Source organism: Pseudonaja textilis, chromosome Z (genome assembly GCF_049901715.1).
Source record: "Pseudonaja textilis isolate UNSWEBS1 chromosome Z, rPseTex1.2, whole genome shotgun sequence".
Classification (NCBI taxonomy): domain Eukaryota; kingdom Metazoa; phylum Chordata; class Lepidosauria; order Squamata; family Elapidae; genus Pseudonaja; species Pseudonaja textilis.
Genome location: NC_142008.1, coordinates 135468354 through 135491860, shown reverse-complemented (window position 1 = coordinate 135491860; position 23507 = coordinate 135468354). Strand labels below are relative to the sequence as shown.

General features: G+C 41.3%; 1 protein-coding gene across 12 annotated transcripts; it reads left to right on the top strand.

Annotated features, from left to right (window-relative positions):
* Positions 1–3682: 3682 nt before the first annotated feature.
* On the top strand, positions 3683–23271 carry LOC113443478 (uncharacterized). Of its 12 annotated transcripts, none has more exons than XM_087915588.1 (8): positions 3683–3871; positions 6257–6335; positions 6655–6720; positions 7015–8277; positions 13139–13265; positions 15023–15091; positions 19274–20440; positions 22683–23271. In XM_087915588.1, exons 4-8 carry the CDS (start codon positions 7189–7191, stop codon positions 22697–22699), a joined length of 2469 nt encoding a protein of 822 aa, XP_087771714.1. In that variant the 5' UTR covers positions 3683–3871; positions 6257–6335; positions 6655–6720; positions 7015–7188; the 3' UTR covers positions 22700–23271. The 12 variants fall into 12 exon arrangements, with proteins under 12 accessions (XP_087771714.1, XP_087771715.1, XP_087771711.1 ...); XM_087915589.1 differs by having other exon boundaries at positions 19271–20419; XM_087915585.1 differs by having other exon boundaries at positions 19271–20440.
* The last annotated feature ends 236 nt before the right edge of the window (positions 23272–23507 follow it).

Below are 23507 nucleotides of genomic sequence, written 5' to 3'. Positions count from 1 at the left end.
AACTCAGAAGGCGACGGGTGGGCGCAACAGATACCAACCCATGCCAACCAGCCAGCTCCAACAACGCCTCACCCGCGCCTGATGGAGATCCCCTGTGGAACCAGGTTTTCCCAGACGGGCGAGAGGGATGGATGGAGAACCCGAGTCTCCAACCAGAATCACCGATCCAGCCGCCGAGCGACCCAACCGACCAGCCGGACCTCAAGACTCGATCGGGCCAACCTGAGCAGGGGGTTTCACCAGCACCGTCAGGCACCACACCGGGGCAAGCCCCAGTACCAACAACCATTGACGCGCGCTCCGAGAGCCAGGACTTGACACAGACTGGCAGTTCACCCGAACTGCGACGCTCTGGGTGCCAGCGAAGACAGCCCACGTACCTACAAGACTATGCATGTTCGCAGCTGGGGGAAGGGGTGTTATGTCTGTGGAACTGGTTGGAGTTCCCAACCAGGTCCGCTGTTTGAGCGGGAGCACCAGCAGCTCCCATTGGTTGGCTCCGTTTGTCGAGCAGAGCCAGCCCGTTGTCGCCCGCTGGTCTGCGAGTTAGCTAGCAGACGCGACAACCCTTTATTCATAGCAATAAAGCCTGTTACTTGTACGCTCTGGTCTCATGCCTCGTCCTTACCATCGCTCTACAACAGTTTTCCTCTTGTTTAATGTGATAATTGGTGCATTCGGTCTTTATTTGGTGGCATAAATTTTTGTATCGGCTTTTGAAATTGGCAACGTGACCAGATTTGTTTTTCCGCCAGAGTGATCTCTTTTTGGATTGAAGTTTCCTTATTGTTATGGGCAATCTGTTTTTTTGTTTTGTTTTGGGAGTTGTTGTTGGTACATATAGTTTGATGACTCTTTTGACTTCAAGTAAAAATATGTTGTAATGGTCTTCAACAGTATTGCATCCAGTGAATAGAGATTGCCAATCAAGGGATGAGAGATCGTTGTTTATAAGATCATAGTTGCCTTTTTGAAATTATAATTGGGGATCACATCATTGTGGTGGTTTTTGTGTGGACGTATGTTGAGACAAAAGTCAATCATATTGTGGTCACTGCTGGAAAAGGGTTCTTTAGTTTGTATTCGTAAATTAAATTCAAACTATTGCAGAAGATGAGATCGAGGCAGTTGTTTAGTCTAGTGTTGTTGGTTACTAGTTGTTCCAGTCCCAGATTTGTAACAGCATTGTAAAAGGTTGCATGTATGGTTTCAGTTGTACATTCATTTAGGGTCCAGTCAATATGAGGCAGATTGAAATCACCAAGAAAGATAAAGGGTATGGGCAGGATGCTGCCCATGTTAGTAGTGTATTTAGCTTGTTTACATGTTCGATGTCATAATCAGGTGCTCTGTAACATAGTAAGAATCGAATTGTGATATTTAAGGATAGTTCACAGATAATGGTCTCAGGAAGAGCAAGCTCCTGGGTAACTTGGATATTTTTTAGATGTAAGGACTTTTTATAGAAGATAGCAACACCACCTCCTCTACGAATTTCACGATCTGATCGGTAAACATGATAGTCTCTTACTGTGGTAATGGAGTCAGGGAGAGATGCGTTGAGCCATGTTTCACAGACAAATCTAATGTCGAATTTAGCCATATTTAGTAGGAGGAAAAATTCAGGTATTTTATTTACAAGGCTTCTTGCATTGAGTAGCTTGTATTTAAGGCCAGCAGTAGTTGGAATTGAGGTAGTTAGGGGCGTGCGTGCCTAGTCTTGGGTGATGGTGGATTGGTTGAGGTAGGGTTGTGGTTGAAGGTTAAAGCTGAGTTGCGGGATGTGTGACTTACTTTTGATACAGTCAGCATGGTAGTCAATGTACAGGTCCTTCTCTCCATTGTCTAGACGTTTTTGAGTTCAGTGCGGAGTACACAGGAGCGGGCACGTTGCTGTATGGTTAGGTCAGGGCGACAACGGAGGTTCTTATGGTTGGTGTTGGTTTTGGCTGAGTGAATTTATAGTGTAAATGAATTTGCGTTTGCTTGATTCATTTTTGCAAATGACCCTGCAGAAGCGTGGGGTCACAGAGCCGTCTCTGTTTTTGAGCTCTCGGACAATGCGGGAAATGTCAAGTATTTCATCAGGGGAGATGGTTGATGCTTGATAATCACTGATGATGTTTCGGACAGTTGTGATGTCATCATTATCATTGATGCCCTCTAGACCAAATAAGATGGCGTTTGGACGTTTCCGTTCACGCTCAACAGCTCCTCTGATGAGGATTGGGATATCAATATTTGTCTGGGTTATGTTTTTTTGTGGATTGGGTTGTGGATTGGGTTGTGGTTTTGTTTGATTTTGAGAGTAAGAGTTTGGTGTCATATAAGTTTAGTATGTCGTCCTTGCTATAACAGATACTGAGTAACTTCTGTGCGTAGAATCTGTCTCTGAGTCTGTGTGCAAATCCTTAATTTCTCCTTAGTTGCTCTCCAGTAAAATGAATCAATAAAATCCATTCAAGCAAGGAAGAGAATACACGTGTTAGTGATTCACATTTTCCTCTCATGACACCTTTACTTTCTTAAAAAAGACTGGTGACTCCAAAGAGTTTGGGTTTACTTGGGTTTACTTTATATAGATATTTACTGAGAAATTTAAAACTGAGAAATTAAAACTGAAAAATTTAAAGATATTTATTTGATCTTCGAAATTTTTGAGGTCAAAACACATTTGGAAATCCACTGCTGTAGTGGTAATTTGGAGTTTGAGCCAAGGGTAAGATTCCCATTGACAAAACCAAACATTGTTTGGTTGAGGCACAAAGGCTTTCAGAAATCCATGAAGATAAAACGTTTTTCTGAATTACAATGTAAACTTTTATCGTTGAAGAAGGAGAAATGGGTTTTTTTTATTTGAAATCCCAGTTTTCAGTTTGTGCAGTAACATATTACACAAAAACTCTAGAAAGAAATTTAACCCGGGTTCAGAATATTCACATAAGGGGACTCTATTGAAGATTCTCAGCATATTCTCCAGAATTTTATTTAGGATCCAGACCACGTTCTTTCATTTGTACCTCCCCGGAACTTTCCCACCTGGGTCTTTTGTTTGTTCGTTTCCTCCCCGAAAAAAAGAATTGAAGAAGAAAAAGCTATCAGTACATTATAAACTTTAGATGTCCGTCTAGCGTTCTCCGAGAAAGCATAAGTGGTTTAGCTCGCAACGGGCTACAAGAATCATTTTCTTGTTTGCTTTTTAGCGGGTTTTTTTTATTTTATTCTTAGGAACAGCTGTTCAATAAAGTCAATTCCGGTTTAGAAGATGAAAATGAAAAGGCATGGTTTGAATGTAAGCTCAAAGGAAATAAAATACGAGGCAGAACGTCTGGGAATAGTGTATATCCCGTGACAATATATATGTCCCAAGATCAAACTATCATGATCATGATATGATGATTGTCATTATCATTTCTTCTACGATTATTCCGTTGTCAAGGCAGGTGTCTGGAGACAATCAGTTTTCCAAAATTCTTCCTTTTCAAACCTTAAATTAGGGCCCGGATCTGAAACCCACGAAAATAAATAATAATAATAATAAAAAAAATCCGATCCTGGCGGAGGTGGGTGGGAGACGGGAGAAAGGGTCGCGCTAAAATTTTGGACTGAAAAAGGGTTAATAGCCTGGCGACCACGTGGGAAACAAGGAAGAGGAGGCGGCGCCTTCCTGCTCCGCCTTTGGAGCAGTGAGAAAGGTTCGGGGTAGTGAGTCCCTCCCTCGCCCGCTTAAGCAGCCGCTTCTGGTGCAAGAGGGCGGGAGGGAAGACCAGCTCTCCCTTGCAAGGGTGAGTTACAGGACAGAGGCGGACCTTTCCTTCTTAGAAAGACACGTGCGAGACGACCAGGAGGAGGTGGTGGCATCGGCGGCAAGGTAAGGGATTAGGTGGGGAGGGCGCTCATTTTATCACCCCCCGTCCAAGGTGGGTATAATATCAAAAGGTCGGAAAGGGGTGGCTGGGTGGGAGAAAGCTTAGCCATCTCTTTGCCCCTCCCATCCCCAACCACATCAAAGAGGCAAATGGCTGCATTCCCTTGTCTTGGTGTCATATGGGGGGAACGAATGGGTTGGAAGCGCCCCGAGAGGCTCTGCTCCGTGGGGCGTAGGGCAGTCGAAAGCCCGGCTTTGCAAGAGAAAGGTGGGCGCAGCAGATAGGAAAGTGAGTGCGCGGGGTTGGGGAATGAATGGCTCAAGGTCCTTTCCATGGGGGTGCGTGCCTCTTGCAAACGGGGTGGGGGCCCCGAACGGGGTTTGCAGTGGGAGAAGCCCTTTGCGGGTCGGGAGAGGGGTAGACGTTTTAGGAAGAAGGGGAGGAGGGGAAGAAAATGTTCTCCTGGAAAGCGGGTGACAGGAAGTGGAGATGCAATAAACGAAGTTGGAAGGGGAAAGTTAGGGCAGCTGTGTTCGGGGGGGGGGAGAACAGGAAGAGGAGTTTGCAAACCGTAAAATGGAGGAAGGGGTTTTTAGCGTTTGAAGTGGGGAAGGGAGAGGAAGATTCGTTTTATGCAAACTCAGTTTCAACAATAAGGTGATGTTATAAGCCCAAGCCCTGTTTGGGAAAAAGTGACATGACTTGCTCATTTAGGAATAACTGAAAATGACCTGCCTGCTTCCTAAACCTGTGACACCGAATGAATTCCCTAAAGAATCAGTCAGAGCCTCCATTCCAATTATTTAAAAAATAGTTTGGCTCTTATGAGTTGCTGCTACGCAAGTACATTAAAAAAAATCCACAATTGAGGTTAGTAATTAGTAAGAAGGCCTTATCCTCTGCTCCTCTATCTTCTCTCTAGAGAATTTTATGAATATTTTAGGAGGGGATGCATTTGTGAGCCAGATATTTCTCTGGGGATTGTTTGGAAAGTGAGAGGTAGAATTTTGAATTTCTTAGATATATATCTTGTGAAAAATTCTTTTGCCCCAGAGGTCTGTGATTGAGTTGGCAAAATAAATCAATGAAAATAATCTGTTTGATGTTTTTGCTTGTTTGTCAAAACCCTAGTAAGTAAATCCAGTAAATCAGAATCAGTAAACTTGACAATTGTTGATTCAGAAAAAAATACCCTTTCCAAGTACAATACATCTAAATGTGTAGATGTAATAGGCAAAACTGCCCCTGCTGTTAGTGTTGCTTGTTTTCATAATAGGTTTTGTAGTGGATAGTAGCTTTATATTTGATCATTTGCATTTTTTGAAAGAGGAGGCTTTTTTTTTCCTTTTAGAAAGATTAAATATCTCAATGATTATTTTTGAGAACCAGAAGCATTACTTTGTGATGATGTTTCAGTTGGGAAGATATAGAGCCCTGCTCCAGATTTTCTTTTCAAATTCTTATTAATATTGACTGAGTAACTCTAGTGGAAAAGCCAGTTATAAATCAATACTTACAATGTGACAAGGAGCAATAGTGGACAAGAAAAATATGCAATTTTTGAAATGAAAAATTAGGATTTTTTCCCCAGATTTTACCCATTACTACTGGAGTTGAAAATGAAGAAAGCTTCAAAATTGTTTTTCTTTGGGGGGGAGAATCTTTAGAATTTGATACATTCACCCCAAAGCATTATTGAACAATTGTTTTCCTGCATATCATTGTCACTTATGACTGTGAAATGATACAGTGAAATCAGTTCACGTGTAGAGAAACTAAACATAATTTTCTATGGTCTTGATTCTGAAGTGACACCATATGCCACTGGTGACATCTTCATGAGTGGGGAGAAATGAGAGGTAGCATCCTTGTGATTTTGTGCAAAAATGATTTTTAAATGGAATTGCAAATCTATTTTGCCCTGGTTTGGAAATTAGAAAACTTGAGAGAAAATTCCTGACTTTTTCTGTTGGTTAACAAAGAATTGTTTAAGATTATCCTGGTTCTGTGCATTTTATTTTATTGTATAGATTTGATAAATTATTCATTTTATCACCATCTGTGTGTGGTGATGTGCAAACAACAGACTTAAACTGCAATAAAAGAAGGTAACTATTGTGGAACAGGTTTGCTATTTTCTGGGGAGATGGAGCAATATTATATGAGCTTAGGGTGATTTCTGCAATGAGAACATTTAATTGAGAAATATTGTCATATTGGAGAAAGTTTAGTTCTAAGTTTGGCTTTCAGCATGGTGAAAGATGAGTGAAGAGAACCTTACTGTGATGTGATCTATTTATTAGCTTTTTATCCCAACTTTATTACTTTATAAATAATTCAAGATGGCAAACATACCTAACATTCCTTCCTCCTCCTATTTTCCCTAGAACAAACAACCCTGTGAGGTGAATTGAACTGAGAAAGAGTGTCTCGCCCAAAGTTACTGAGTTGACTTTCAAACCTAAGGTGGGATTAGAACTCATCATCTCCTGATTTTTAGACCAGAACCTTAACCCTACCTCCAGATTCTAAAGTGGTAGAATCTGTGAAGAGTTATTATTCTGAATGTGTAGATTCAGGGAGAGAGCTGCATGGATGAAACCATCATCCCCTGCTCTTTATCCTCACCCTTTCCAAAAATAGATTGGGCGAAGAATAATCACTTAGCATTATTCCTTTCCCCATTATCTTTGTGAAGGAGTTAACTGTTATGAGGAAGGTTTTTCTTTGACATTAACTCATCTTAAACTTTTCCAGTCTTTAATTTGCCCTGTGTTTTTTTTAGGCCGATAGAAGCTTTCTGACTGATGACAACTGCCCCTGTGAATGAAAGCAGGTTTAAATGATTGAAGTATGTTTGAATTATAATTGCAATATGTGAAACCCAGGGGTAACTGTCCTGCTCTTAAAAGTGAAGTCTTTTTTGTCGTTTTTTTTACACCTCAGGGTAATTTTTTTCTTAAAATGGTTTCTGCCAGGGGAAACACATCCATCATCTTAAACTAAACCAAAGCAAGCCATACAAAAAAGCCCCTTTTCCTCAGAAATAGCTTTCTTTTTTATATGGAATGGATTATGTAAATATAAATTTGGTTAATCTCATTTTGTTGACTGCTCAGGTGATTGCTTTTTTTTGTCTTTTTAGGGAGAAAGTACTCATGTAAACACATTTGGAAAAGCCAAATCCACTTGATATATGGCGGAATCCTGCGACAGAGCAGTTTCCTTGACAACAGTCTCTCTGCCTCCTGGAAATTGTTGACAAACCTTGGCCTAAGCTTGTGGTCAAAATTTGAGGAGGAAGAAGATTCTTCCCACCATGTTTGCCTGTGAGACGTGGGGTATCACTGGCCAAACCTCAGTCTACAATTGGGATAAATCTGTCTATCTCTTAGAAAATAAAATGGAGTCTATACAGGGTTCACAGAAAGTGGATCTCCATTTTAAGGTGCTGCTTGAGCAGGAGATGTATCCAGAGATCACAATTGAGGAGGAGGAAGAGCCTGACGAAGTAGAAGTAGATGCTGAAGGGGGGGCAGATGAAGAGGAAGAAGAGGAAGAGAGGGGAGAGGAGGAGGAGGAAGAAGAGGAGGAGGAGGATGAAGAGGAGGAGGAGGAGGAGGAGGAGGGAGAAGGGGATGAGGAGGAGGAGGAGGAGGAGGCACATCCACAAGATCCTCAGCAAGAGGCAATGGGAGCAGTTAATGGAGATGACTCCCTGTTTGTGGTGTGTACTGGAACAGTTGAAGAGCTGCTAGGCTTAGAGGCATCACTAACTGCTGAATCAGTGCAGCTAGAGGCAGCACAACCTCAGCGCTGGGAGGTCCAGTGGGAGGAGGTGTCCCAAACTTCACAGCCTTTTCTTCCTGAAATTATAGAATCACCATTAATATCACCAGAAGCAGCCACCTCCAATATCACTCAGGTAGTGGAAGTCGCTGCAGCAGAGGTAGAACTGGACACCTTCCCAACTATGGAGCAACTGGGGAATACTTCATCTTCATGGGGAGCATCTTTCATTGAAGAGAGCCACCAGGACCTTCAACGCTCCCCAGCTAGTGCAGATAGAGGGAGTACTGGCAAAGCACGGACACCTATATCTGGAGGAGGCAGTTTCAGCCTGGAGACTGCCCGCCGGCGCTTCCGGCAGTTCTGTTACCAGGACACTGAGGGTCCACGAAAGGCATGTGGTCAGCTATGGGAGCTCTGCAATCACTGGCTGAAGCCAAAGAACCGTACTAAGGAACAGATTCTTGATGTTCTGATCTTAGAACAGTTCCTAGCCGTTCTCCCTCCTGGAATCCGAAGTCGGGTATGGGAGTGTAGCCCGGAGACTTGTGCACGGGCCGTGGCCCTAGCGGAGGAGTTCCTAGCCAAGCAAAATGAAGCAGAAAGACCAGAAGAGGAGGTAAGATGGCTCAGTCTCCCTTCCTTTCCTTGCATATATTCTTAAGGTTCATTGTTGGGCTATATTATTTGGGGGGAAACTTTGGGATAGGCAAGTGCCTGAAATGGGATATCTGCAGCAAGTATGGAAGGTAAATGAAATGGGTGGAGAGTCAAAATGTTTTCCTTTTGGAACAAATGTTCACACCTGACTGATGGTAATTACGCAATTATTATTCTTAAGACTTTATGATACTACCTTTCTTCCAAAGCATACAAATCTCAATCTTCAATCTCAATAAAACATCACAGAACAATAAAATAAAACACCATAAAATTGAAGAAATATATTCCATTCTATTTCCAGTAGGTAGACAGAGGAGGTCTCAGCAGATTTATGGCTGGTCCAAATTAGCAGGGTGAATGCCACTTTAAAATATTTCCTCCTATAGCAAGTTTAGACAACTACACCAAACCACACCTAGTACTTGAGGTCGTTCTTCTTCTCCCTTGGCTTGTTTTACTTGCAGAACTATGGGAAGCACCAAAGGTGTGATCATTCCTCTGCAAATGAAATGCTACAATCCACTGTCTCCTTACCAGCCCTATCACACGGCAATCTATGGGCATTGCCAGCTGTCCTTAGCCAACTGTGGCCTGCTGATTCCATATGCTCACCTCACTTCTTGCTACTTTTAATCCATGAGCTTGGAAAGTCATGGGGGTGGGCTTTTTTTTACAGCAGACAGTCAAGCCCCTGTGCAAAAAATGGGGAGGAAATATGCATTGGGGGTGGGGTGGGGGGAATTCTGGCAATGGCTGAATGAGCTGGAGTTTTTGATTGCTTGCAAGCTGTTCCCTGATTTCCTACAGGGATGCAAACCAGTGGCAGAGACAACTATCAGATTGCTATTGTCATAAAAATGTGTTTATAGTCTTGAGTTGATCCTCAACCCCACCTGTGGTTTCCAGCAGTGTGAAATCTGACCAGACCCCAGTGCTTCTGAATTACAATTCACTGTGTCTTTTTATCAGCCAGACTGACGGGTGTGTTGAAAGTGACAGTCTGTGGAGGTCCACTGGTTTCTGCCTGACCTTTTAGAAAGTTTGTTATGGACAATCTTAAACAGGGAGATGAGACTGATCAGAAGTTCCTATCTGAAGAAACATCCTCTTGGTTGAAGCACCTGATTCATACTGAGATTAAAATGACATTTCTGGAACTATTTAGCTCTTTAGAACTTTGTCCTAACTTACAAATGTGTATTAATTGCGAGCCTGGATTTAAAATGACTCATGGGTGCATCTACCTCCACTGCAGCAAAATTGGAAGCTAAGTTTTGATCTTGAAATGTTTGGGGATTGAAATAGCAGTATAACTGGATGCAGAGCTAGAAACCAGGAGACCGTGAGTTTTAGTCCTTCCTTGGAATGAAAATGGACTAGGTGACTTTAGACAAGTCTCTGATTATTGTGGGGAAAATACTGTGGGAGAAGTTAGGTATGTTCACTATCTTATTTTTAAAAATAAGGTGAGATATACAGTAAATAATGTCCTAGTCCTTGAGAAGAATGAGATTGATGCATAAAAATGCTAAATCCAGTCTAAGCATTTGGGTACTGTGCAACAAACCATAATATTCCTTGGCATAACGGTAGACAGAACACGCACGTATCTAGAGAACTGAGTCCTCTAGATGCGTGTGTGTTTTGTCTGCTGAAAATTTTCAGCTATTTTATGTTGCAATAACTCTCTGAAGTTACTGTCAGAGGATTCTCTCATTACCTGTTGTTTGATCCTTTTAATTAGAGAATTTGGATGCAAAACTTTTATCAAAAGTAATGAACCTTCAAAAGTCTCCTACTGTATTTGTGAAGACAAGGACATTTTCAGAAGTTTTGGCATGGCCTGGGGCAAAAATTGTGGGAATTGTAGTCCATAAGATCCAGCAGGCAGCTGGTTGCGTAATCCTTCTCTATATAGACTAGACCAGATTGCAAATATACTATGTAGTGATAATTTCCTTCCAGCAGTGTAAAATGTATCTTTTTACTTACATTCAAGCTTGATCAATTCAAGAAATTCCAAATTTTCAGAGTTTGATTTTCAATATACATCAAACTTAGAATTGTTAACTTTCCCCCCCAGAAGCCAACGGTTATTGTTCTAAAAAGGCCTGACTTCCTAGGAAAAGGGTACGATTATTTGACATGTTTTCTGCCACTTTGGTAATAGATTGAAAGGGTTGGCATGCCAGGACATCAAGCAGCTCTGAATTCCTTTCTCCCTCCCAAGGAAGAGAGTGCAGGAAAGGGTCACATCAGATATACCTCACTTTCTTGGATGTCCCTTTAAAGAGAGGAAAGAAAGGAGCAGAAGCTGTAGTTTTCAGAGGCAATCAGGCTTCTTCTTTAACATCTGAGCGATTATAAATAGTTCGGATGCCAAAGCTGAGGCACCTCAGCAGGAGTGAGTGTGGGCAAAATTCTCCCCTCTCTCAGCAGGAAAAATTATGCATTTTTTTTTTTCATCCCCAAGATTATTTTTTTTTAGAAATTGCCTCAAATATCAGGGGTATTCTGGCTCTAAACCATCATCATGCTTATAATTTTTAAGAACCAAACTCTTGATTCATTTTTTCATTTCTTTCTCAGCTCCTCAAATCTCTGAACTGCCCACTGAAATCTCATAGGCTTTACAGATCTTTAAATTAAAACATTTCAACATCCTCCCTCCTGTCTCTTTATTTCCTTTGTCATGATGGTTTTCCACAAAGAGGTTTGCATCATCTGCCTTCAGTAGATTTCCAGAACGCTGCACAAAGGATCCTGGGAGCTGTAGTCTGCAGCCTGGAAGCAAAGGGTTTCTGCTAAGAAGTTAAATTAGGTTTCTTCTAAAAGCTCCTTTCTGCAGAAATGTAAACTGTAATCAGAAAGTAGGCATTGATATAAATTGTGACACTGGAGCAGAAAGTCACAATTTATGATTTTTTTATTGGAACTTCTTTATGGAAACCAGAAGCACTTGAGAAAGTGATTAATGTAGTTTCCATACTGTACAGCAAACTTGGCCTCCTAAGTCTGATTGCATTCCCCATCATCCCCTGCCAGGTAGCTCTAATATATCATCTTTCCCGAATTCTGAAACCCATGCGGTTATAAAGTTTTTCTTAATTCTTGTAGCATTTCTAGAATGTCAGTCATTATTTGTGGAAGCCACAACTATATTTAATTGATAATTTTGAAATTTGATTCCACTGATTGAAATTTAATTTTTGCTTTGGCCTCAGCTTCTAAAATGCCTATGAAAGGACAAATTTAGCATACCCCAGCCTTCAGATTATTATTGTGCATCTTTGCCTTAAAAGAATAGAAAGAGTTACCCAAAAGTCATTAAAAATCTGCAACTGAACCAAATTGACCCTCAAATTATGTCTCAAAAATATTTATTGAATTTATGGTCAAAAGCTAAAAGTTTCAGAAGACTGTAGTGTTCTTCTGAGATTTCTACTATTTCATTTCATTTAATAGGAGCATTGCAGATTCTGTGTTGGAGGGAACAGACTCAAAGTGCTCTTAGGTATTGAGTTAGGTATTGGTTTTTTTCCAGAGAGGTTTTAATTTTGATTTTCCTGTTTGAAAGGGAAGTGGAAGAGTCCAAATGGAAACTGATTCGTGGGGTATTTTTGTTGTTGGCTCTTATTGGCTCTTATTGGCTCCAGGTTTAGTGAAAGGGTTTAGAGCAGGGGTGTCAAACACGCAGTCTGCAGGCTGGATGCATCACACGCTGGCCACCTCCACCCCCGGTTTAACGAAGGGAGAAAAAGTTGCGATACATCATGTAACAATGCTACACCATGAGTTTGACGCACCTGGTTTAGAAGTTTAGAGAAAATATTAAAATCAAAAATTAATACAACAGGAAAGCAGAAGAAAAACCATGTATGCTTTTGGTTATCCAACTGTCCAAGATTTCATTTGCCAAGACTGCATTGAATAATCAATTGAATTAAAACTTGTGGCGTGTTTTGCTTGCCATCAGTAAATGATACTAAAATGCAAATAAAGCAGTCCACATTCTGAATAGCAACAATAGCAGAATACTATGAGATGGGAAGAATCTATATTATGATTATGATGATATCCCTCACTTACTTTGTACAAGCTGGAATGCATACAGTAATGCTTCTTTTTCTTAGAATAACAACCTTGTAAGGTGGGTTATTTTAAAAAATTCTCCCTAGTTTCATAGAAGGTAAGTTGGTAGGCAACTTGGAGAACATTTAATCCAACTCTTGTTCAGTTCAGGATTCTAGTACAGCAGGGGTGTCAAACTCTATTTCATTTAGGGCCACATCAGGGTTGTGTTTGACCTTGGGGTGGGAAGGGCATGGCCAGTTTGACATCACTCATGTTGGGGGCGCCTACAGTGACCTGAGTGCTCTACCAGTGAAAATGGGCTCCCAATCTCCGTTTACAGATGTGATGGCCTCCTGCAAGCCTCTGCCAGTCCTTTGCTGTTTCCCATGGGCCAGATCTAAGTACCCCATGGGCTAAATGCGGCCCACAGGCTTTGAGTTTGACACCCCTGTACTATAGCATCATTTACAGATGCCCAACTACTTTCTACTTAAACCTACCTAGGAATATATAGTTTTAAAATAAGATGTAAATATTCCCTCCACCCCTGCCAAACAGCCAGGTCTGTATGGGGAATAGATCCCTATGGGAGAGCTGCGGCCAACATTTTTATCCCCTTTTATTTTCTTTTTCAGAGAGGAAATGTTTATTTTTCTAAATCTGCTTAGGTTAGTATTAAACAAATACTAATTAGTTTAGTATTTGACTTCTTTGTTAATTGTGCCTCTTTGATGAATCTTCAGGATTTTTACTTATTTGAGGAAGTAGTGGTGGCATTTCCTAATGGAGACCAAGTCCTTTCAAATACTGAGCATGGAGATATATGCATGGAAACTGGACAACGGGATGATGTAGATATATGTTTGCTTGGTAAGGAACTATCAATCCACCTACTTAGCGCTTTGAATTGCTTCTATTTCTCTAAATGCATTTTTAAAATTATTATTGATATATGCATTCCCACCGTACAAGGATTATATAACATGGTAAACATCTAGGAACTAAATGTATAGAGTAATATAAATCCTAATGAAGGACTAAGTATACTTTTAAAAATAACTCAATTTAGCTTCTCCAATCCAGTGTCCTCCAGATGCCATCATTCATAGCCATTGTTTTGAAGACCTGCCAAAGCAATGAACCTTAAATTCTGTTCTTTTTCTTCTTATATTCTTCTTAAATTTGGTCTGCTGTGATATCCTCAAATCTCAAAGGTGCATTTTCAAAAGGCAACTGGACTGTGTTTTTTTCCTTTGAGGAAGATGTTTCGCTTCTCATCCAAAAAACTTCATCAATTCTGGCTGGATGATTGGTTGCCGGGGAGGGGTGGGGAGAGAACTGGGAGAAGTATTCTGACAGGATGTTCCGGAGGAATGTAAGGATTATATTTCTTTCCAATCATCTGGTGGTTAGCGCTCTGTCTGAGAGCCATTGAGGCCACTTGTGGGATTATCTGTGCTCTCAAGGTCACTTGAATCAGACTGCAAACAGGTGTGGAATCTTCTTGGAACTGCCAAAAGAACTGTGCTGTAGGCAGGAGATAGATGGTGCCATATCCCTCTCCCTCTTCTTGAGGGAGCACTGTTCAATTCTAACATAGATAGACTCTAATTTGGAAGTCCACATTCTGGATAGAGAGTGATCATTGGGGAAAAAAGTTGAACAGCTGTTCTTCAACAGAGGGGGAGGAACATGACCATCTATCTCTTGTCTACAATCAGTCCTTTCGGCGGTTCCAAGAAGATTCCACCCCATTTACATTCTGATTATAAGGGCACAGATAGACTCCCAAATGGCCTCAACGGTTCTCAGAGAGAGAGAGAGAGCTAATGACAAGATGACTGCAAATAAATAATCCTCCTGCGCCCATCCCCACCCACCTTTGCCCAACATCCTGTCAAAACTAATCCTTCCATTCCCCACCCCTTCAGTCCAACCAAAACTGATGAGGCTTCTGGGATAAGAAGCGAAATGTCTTTTTCCTCAAAGGAAAAAACATAATCTAGTTGCCTTTTTAAAAAGTACATTTGAGACAACTATGACCTGGATGGCTGAGAATATCCACAGACATCCTTCTCAAGTATAATAAACTGTTTTGTATAAACAATAGATTTATTAAAGCAGAATTGAAAGCTGATCATGGTTGTGGATTAAACTCTGGTAAATGCATATCAAAACAAGAACAGGAACATGCAGAGGTGATTTGTGAAGCCAGAAGTTTGCACATAGCAACCAAGTTATATCCCTACAATTTTCTTTTTCTTTTTGGGCTATGATTAAACAACATAAGAAATCTTTTTTTCCCCCATGGAATTCCAGTGAAGGGAATTTGGAATAATGTCTTCATTTTCCCTGGATAATGCAATCCATTCCTTTGCTGCCTTGGCATTGGACTCCACAACGTTATCAGGGTCTTTGAAAAATACAGGCAATTAGTAACAAGTGCTATCAGGCAGAAACCTATCAGCTTTCCATTATGCTGGTCTTTCACCGTAATAAAGATTTGATTTGTTAGCTTTCCTTCCAAAAGATCTAAAAAACGTCTTGCGATGGTGAGTATTCTTTACACATCCCGAGGCATGTTTTCAGGTAAGCTTTAGGTTTCACATTTTTCCTTTCTTGCATAGGTTCTTCTGACTCAGAAGCCACCTGGGATTCTTCTGCAGATGATGGAAGAGAAAGAGGAGGAGGTTCAGGTGAGTCAAAACCTTTCCTTCTGCAGCAGCATGATTTTGAATCGCTGTGATCTTATCTCCCTCCTCCAACCCCAGTCTGAGGGCTGGCTTCAGCTATCGAAAGGCTGACCACCCTGACTATAACAGTGAAAAGTCTTTATGGTTTTTTGAACTCCAAAACACTATCATTAGTAAAAAGACATTGGTTTTTGCCAATTGTCTGAAGGCTGCTGTCCTTAATCGCCCTCAAGCTCATTTGGTACTTACTGATGAAGCAGATGAATTCAGATTGTCTTCTGCATCTGAATAATCTTATTTTGATTATTGTGTACCAGACAAATAGAGTATCCTTTCTTTTTAATGCATTAGCATGGGCTTGTTCGGTATGATAATGGTGAAAAGAAGAAGCTTATAATTCTTCCATTTAAGATGATAGTCTTGTGGGGGAGCAGCTGACAGAATTTCAGCTAGGTAGTACAGGTTTTACAGGTAGTCCTCGATTACAATAGTTCAGAGATGTCACACCTAAGGCCCGGGGGCCGGATCTGGCCCGCAGAGTGCTTAGATCTGGCCCGCAGGGGCGCCCTGGAAACAGCGAAGGACCGGTCCATGGTGCCTCTGCCAGCAAAAATGGAACTTCTGAGGGCAGCAGGTATTTTCGCTGGCAGAGGCTTGCAAGAGGCCATCACAGCCAAAAATGGAGCTTGCGAGGGCGGCGGGTGGTCCTCCAGAGCTCAGTTTTCACTGGCAGAGCATTCAGGCCACCAGAGTGATGTTGAGCTGGCCATGCCTACCCTGTCCAAACACTCCCAGCCCCTCCCCAGGTCAAACACAACCCTAATGCAGCCCTCAATGAAATCGAGTTTGACACCCCTGCAATAGTTCATTTGATGACTGTTCAAAGTTACAACAGCACTGAAAAAAAGTGACATGTCCTTTTATACACTTACAATCATTGTAGCATCCCCATGGTCATGTGATCCAAATTCAGATGCTTGGCAACTGACTCGTATCTAGGACGATTGCAGGGTGCCAGGGTCATGTGATCACTTTTTGCAAATCTCTGTCAAGCAAAGTCAATGGAAAAGCTAGATTCACTTAACAATTGGGTCACTAATTTAGCAGTTGCAGTGATTTACTTAACAACTGTGGCAAGAAAGGTCATTAAATGGGACAACATTCATTTAACAAACGCCTCACTTGGCAACATAAATTTTTGGGCTCAGTTATGGTCAAGGGCTAGCTGCAGTTCCAACTGTTGGAAATCTATTCCAGCCATCTTATGTCTAGCTTCTAAAAATTTTCCAGCATTGCTTAACCATCATACTGATAGGAGCTAGGAATATATGCTTTATATAATAACAAAAACAATAACCATTGTCATAGTAATATAAACATAATTGAAAGAGATAGAAACCAGATATCGGAGTTCCAGTTAACACACCCAACAGAATCAAAACTCCAAGGCAGGCATATTCCTGAAAATATAGATTTATTAGGCATGTCCTATTGGCACATCTGGGGAAAACCCGACTCGAGGATCCGAGGTTTCCCCCACCCAAATCAAACCCCAAAATTCTTCCCCTCAAGTCACACATCCATCCCAGGGTCCAACTAGGTCGCAGGCACCATCTGGCTGGCTTTGGTCCATGCCTCTCCCAACACCTGGTCGAACGTCCTTGGCTCCCACGGAAAATAATGTTGTTTTGACTACACATCCCCAGCTATTGCTATCTCTATCTCCCCCCTCGCTTACCCACAGCTCAGACCGCCCTGGCTGTGGCAGTCCTGAAGATGCTCCTAAAATGTCTCCAGCTTAAAAGATGTATTCAGGGCTGACACCAGCTGTACTATTTATGCTGTCTGATTGAATTGCAACACAGGCTTGTACTTCCGGAAAAATGCCTTAAATGTTACAAAGCAGCTACTTCGCCAATTAAAAGACTTATGTTGTTTTCGTCAAACTTAATAATGAATGCTAATCGTCACTAATATGGATTATTAGTTAATGCAGACTAAGAAAGCAGCAAGGTTTTTTTTTTAAATTCAGTGATGTCTTATTCTGGAGTAAGTGCATGAGACAGAGGAAAATTATAGTGTCTGAAGCTAGCAAAATTTGGTTGTCTTTATAAGGAACAGAGCACTTTTTAATAAAAACCATTCAGACTGAAAATCTAAATCATTTCGTGGAACTGCTTGTCTTTTTGATTACCAATTACAGGTAGTCCTTGAGTTACAACAGTTCATGTAGTAACTGTTCAATGTTACAACGGCAGTGAAAAAAGTGACTTACGACCATTTCTCACAGTTATGACCTTTGCAGCATCCTCATGGTCACATGATCAAAATTCAGATATTTGGCAACTAGTATATATTTATGATGGCTGCAGTGTTCCCGGGGTCATATGATCCCTTTTGGGGATCTGACAAGCAAAGTCAATGGGGAAGCAAGATTTGTTTAACAACCGGGTAACTAACTTAACAACTGCAGTGATTCACTTAACAGTGGCAAGGAATATTATAAAATGGAGGGGGGGGGTTTGTCAGAAAATAAATATCTCACTTAACAAAAGAAATTTGGGGCTTAATTGTTGTAAATCGAGGACTACCTATACAATTCTTACCATCCCTGACCTTTGACCTGGGGAGATGGGAGTTAAAATCTCAACCACAACTAAAAAGTCACCAGTTCTTTGCTCGTAGCATCTGCAAGGAGGTAAACTAATACTTTGTGTGAGATAAATGTCATTGCACAAATGTCCTGACTTATGAATTTGTATCAGATGCCTTAACGCAAATATGTACTTGTGTCATTTGTGTGATGATATCAGGGGTTGCATGTTTGGGCATCGGTCACATTTGCTGTAGATGCTACTGCCTTTGCTTTGGATAAAACTTTGGATTGTATCTTTCTGTTTGCATGTTATTATTATATGTAAGGTATGTTATCACAGTGATTAATTCAAATGGATACCTGAATATAGCAATAGCAAAAACATTTAGATTATATACCACCCCATAGTGCTTTACAGCATTATCTGGGTGATTTACAATATCAGCATTATTTGCACATTGCCCCCAGCTATCTGGGTCCTCATTTTACCGACCTTGGAAGGATGGAAGGCTAAATCAACCTTGAGCCCCATCAGGATCGAACTCCAGACTGTAGGCAGAATTTGCCCGCAGTAGTGTACTTTAACCACCGCACCACCAGAGCTCTCTGTAATCCCAAATATGTTGGGAATACAACTAGAGCAGGGCTGTCAAACTCCCGGTCTATGGACCAGATGCGCCCATATCCAGTTTGGCAGAGGGGAAAAAAGTCCTGATACATCAGGGGACGCTGTGACAATGTAGTTTGACACCTTTGAACTAGAGTTTCTGACAATATGGCCCAAAAGAAAGAAAGTGAAGTCTTCAAGCAGAGTTTGACTCCTGGCAATTTCATGGATAAATGGCCCACCATTGCCTTCTTCTGTGATGGCTTTTGATTGCTTAATCTAGTTTACAGTTCCCATCAGCGGTGGGATTTTTTTACTACTGGTTTTGTGGGCGTGGCCTAATGGGTGTGGCAGGGGAAGGATACTGTAAAATCTCCAGTCAGAGGTGGAATTTGCCAGTTCTCTGAACTACTCAAAAATTCCACTACTGGTTCTCCAGAACTGGCGAGAACCTGCTGAATACCACTTCTGGTTCCCATCTAAAATACCAACTAAGCTTCACCCCTCTTTAGCTTTCACAGCTAGAGCAGATTTGCCAGGTGCTGCAGTAAATCCTCTCTTATGGAAGTTGAAGTCCCAAATAATCTGGATAATGTTAGGTTGAGAAGGGCTAGCTAAGAAAATCTGCAGAGGAGACACCCCTTTAGGAGGAGGGACATTATCTGCTATGTAAGATAAAATGGAAAGGCCCTTACATGGAAGTACTTATTGGAATATGAGTGTGTATATGTGTGATGTCTGAAAACTACTTTCTTAAGTTTCTCTTGTGTAAGCATAATTAATTCAGTCAATTAACCTAAACTGAACTAGTAACTTGGCTAATATTATTTCCCCCGGGGTGTAATTAATCCATTCAGTTTTGTAAAATATATATATATTATATATATGAATATAAGTTGGCTGATCATGGTTTATTGAGTCAGCAAAGCTAGATGGTGTCTATAAATTGTTTGAATTCTCTCTTATTCCCACATCAAAGCAGGTGGCCAGACTCCCAACAGAGCAGATCCTCAGATGGGATTTGGAGAAAAATCCAACGGAGCAGTGCCGCAAATGGCTCCGAAGAGGATACGGATAAGAGAGAAACGCCACCCTTGCATTGAATGCGGAAAGCGATTCCGCTGCCAGTCAGAATTGGCCCTTCATCAAAAAGTCCACACCCGGCCCAAATCCTATAACTGCACTGAGTGTGGAAAACAATTTGGTCGATCCTCACACCTTACCAGGCATCAGAAAACCCACATGGGTGAGGAATGTCATGTCTGCACCGAATGTGGCAAGCGATTCCGCTGGTCAACAGAGCTAACCATCCACCAGAGGATCCATGACACGGAACAGCCACACTACACCATGGATGCTGACACTTTGCTTCATTGGCCCTCTGAGTTTAATACAACCGAGAATATTTTGACAGGTGAGAAAGCACCTCCCAATGGTGATATGATAAAAACTCATACTGTCAAGAAACCTCATCTTTGTCCCGAATGCGGAAAAGGGTTCCGGTGGCCCTCTGAACTCGCCACTCATCAGAAAACTCACAACAAGAACAAACACTACCTCTGCCCTGAGTGCGGGAAAGGATTCCAGTGGCCCTCGGAGCTGATGGCCCATCAGAGGAGCCATGCAGGCAACAGTTTGTCTCCCATTGCTGATTGTGAGAACAGCAATAGCCAACCACCTCATCCCCCTCACCTGGGAGCTGGCATGACGGAGAAACGCCATCTTTGTGGAGAATGTGGCAAGGCGTTCCGATGGCCGTCCGAACTCGCCACACACCAACGTATTCACACAGGAGAGAAGCGCTACTTCTGCACTGAGTGTGGGAAGGGGTTCATATGGCCTTCAGAGCTGGCCGCTCACCAGCGAACCCACACTGAGAAGCAAGCTTACCAGTGCTTGGAGTGTGGGGAAATATTCCATGATCTCTACGGTCTCACGAGACACCAGAAGACCCACCTGGCAACCAAGGTCTATCCTTGCACTGAGTGCGGGAAAACCTTCAGTCGGCAATCTCATCTGACTCGGCATCAGATCACTCACACTGGCGAGAGACCCTATCCTTGTACAGAATGCGGAAAGCGGTTTGGACGACAGTCGCATCTCACTCGGCATCTAAGAATTCACACCGGTGAGAGACCCTATCAGTGTGGTGAGTGCGGAGTGAGGTTTAGGCGGAGACACAGTATGATGTACCATCAGCGGATCCACTTGAGAGAGGCCAGTGGAGGTCGGGACATGATAAACCCTCCTAATGCAGAAAGCCTTACCGATCCTCTCCAGAATCCTATCCACATCACAATTTGACATGGGTTGGTAGGGAAGTAATTTCACAAGGAACGTGTGATGAGTGAGTGGGACAATTTGATCACCACATCTGGAAGAGATTCCAGTGGTTGTATTATTTCACCAGGGTTTGTATCACAGGCAGGGTCCAAGAGGCACACGTTTCAGGGTTCCATACAGCCTGACAGACAATACTAGCACAGGGCCTATGAATTGGGTAAACGCTGCAAAGGATTCTGGGACAAAATGCCCACATTCTTCTCTGGCTATATGTTGCTTTGTAGTTGGGCTGAAAAACAGGGCTTCCCCCAGAAACAGATCTGGTAATTTGGTGGCCAGGTTAGCCCCGTGGTCCTAATTTTAGATTTGGCCCCTGCAGAGCTTTTGTGGCAGGAAAGAAACATTTGATAACCAGGATGTGTAACCCCTTTGCTATTCTTAGCAGGCAGAGCAGTGTTTGTTCCCATGGTTGTGGTGGGGTGTTAGATAGAATCTGTTTTCTCACTTTCTTCACTTTTTCTTTCTGTGGCACAAATGTGGTCAAATCAGGATTGTTGTGATTAGAGGACTCTGTAGGGCCAAGTTGTTCCTTGCAGGGCAGGGCATTCTTTGTTTTTGCATTATTCATATGTAGAAATAAATCAGTAATACTTTTCCCACTCATATGCTGTGGCAGTGGGGAAAGCTGATCTTTCCCACTTTAAAAAATAATAATATAATAATAGAAACCTCTTATGCGCAAGAGTCTGATTTGGAACAAAATCCAACAATCTATTACTTCAGTGGCAATTCATTTCTATCAATCCTATCAAGGAAAAGAAATCAGCTGATCAATCTAGATTTTGCAAAACAATATGGCAGTATCCAAAGATACTTTCTCTGAGATAACTTTCACTCTCCACGGCACTTCTGTTTTTCCTCTCCTCTTTTCTTGGGATATCTTGGGTGAAATTTCCTTCCTTCCCTGGGGGCCAAATTACTTATTTTTTAAAAATAAATAAGACAGCATTTGGGCCTTCAGAGCAGTGATTCTCAACCATGGCAAATTTCAGGTATGTGGATTTCAACTCCCAGAATGTTGGCATGTTGGGTGGAAAATTCTGGGAATTGAAATCCACACATCTGAAATTTACCAAGGTTGAGAAACTCTGCTTTAGAGAAAAAAGAATAGACATCTACTTTTACTAGATTGCTATAGCGTTCCCCCACCTGGGACTCTGCAGATGTCTAGAATTGCATTTTGTTTTATCCTTAGCCACCACAGTCATGCTTTTGGGGTGATGTGAGTTGTAATCCAGCATGTAGAAAGATAGCAGATGTAGACAAGCTGGACCATTATTTATTTTATTTTTTGAAAGTATCAGGTTTTTTTTAATCATGTAAGTAAGGCCTTGAATTAAAACAACTATATTGCAGTACAGTAAAATCACTACAAAATAACAGCTGGACCAAGCTGTTGTTTCACAATCAAATTATCAGAGTTGATGAAAGGCTCTAAAACCTACAGTATTTCTAAGATGTCATGAGGAATGACAATATCCACACAGCCTCCACTGGATGGAGATCCAGAGTGATGGCTCTTATGAGAAAATAATTTTGTTTTGTACCTCCAACGTAGCCTCTTGATGGAGGAATGTAATCCAGCACATAGAAAGATAGCAGCTGCAGGAAAAACTGCACTATTATTTATTTATCATTATTTTTGAAAGTATTTATCAGCAGAGGGGGTTTTTTTTTGGTTGAAATCCAGTAAGGGCTTGAATTAAGACAAACCACATTACAGTACAGTAAAATCACTACAAAATAACAACTGGACCAAGTACTTTTTCAAAATCAAATAATATTAAAATTATCAGAGATGATGAAGAGCTCTACAAACCACAATATTTCTAAAATGTTGTGAGGAATGACAACATCCTTGCAGCAGCCTGTGGAAGGAGATCCACAGAGAGATTGTACCTCCTATGTAACTTCTTGGTGGAGGGAATTATTAGAGATATGAAGGGTGTGGGTTGGAAAACAGATGTTGCCTTAACCTTCTAGCTCTGCATTTCTGAAATGGTTCAGCCCTATGTTTATTTAGAATTAATTATATTCCTTTCTTTCAGGCGGATTTACTCCCTGAAACTATTTGGACATAAAACTAAAAAAGCAAAATCTAGATAGGAACAAAGAAGAATACATTTTTGTGACTCTGTTTCGTGAAATGTAAACAAAAGGTAGTCTCAGGAGAATTTGAGACGAAAGACCAAACTTTGTGGCACTTTTTGTTCTAAGATTTTTCTTCTTTGCATTGGCTTTGTAATGATAAGGGAGATCTCGCTACCAACCTTTTTTTTTTTAATCTGCCTTTGAAAGTATGGAATCCCTGAAGAATGAACATCCTTTTAGGAATAACTTCAGAATAAAGAACTTTCTACAATTAGTGCCTTGTGTGTGCGGTTTCTGAAGAGTAGACTAACTTCAGGTTCTGGCCCTTACCGAATGGAACAAGATGAAGCTTTGGGATGGTTCATAAAAGTCAGCAATACCTTTATTCCAAGCTGTGCTTTTTCACACCAATTCTGCACTTTCTGTTGACACTCATTCGGTTTGTTGAAAAAGAATTTGCTTTCTTGCAGAGAAATTCTTGGATTTAAGTGAAATCGAAAGGTGTTCCTGCAGTCATTGACTGTATTAAACGTATTAAACATTTAATCTGGTTACTTAATTAACCCATTTGCGGAGTTTGTACAATACATTGAATCCTAATCCTACCAAACAGCTCTGGTTCACATACCAAATGATCTGTAATTTATAATTCCAAATCCTTTTTTAAAAAAATAATCCTGTTTGTTTCTAAGGATGCTTAGAGGGTTATTTATGCAAGAGATTCCTTTGACTAGAACCTTGCAGAAATCCTGCACAGAAACACCCATAATTTGTAGAAAAAG

Coding starts and splice junctions, on each gene's coding strand:
- LOC113443478 (XM_026711725.2), top strand. CDS start 7,189: ATGTTTGCCTGTGAGACGTGGGGTATCACTGGCCAAACCTCAGTCTAC. Junction 8,278..13,138: donor CAGAAAGACCAGAAGAGGAG/GTAAGATGGCTC, acceptor ATGAATCTTCAG/GATTTTTACTTATTTGAGGA. Junction 13,266..15,022: donor TGTAGATATATGTTTGCTTG/GTAAGGAACTAT, acceptor TTTCTTGCATAG/GTTCTTCTGACTCAGAAGCC.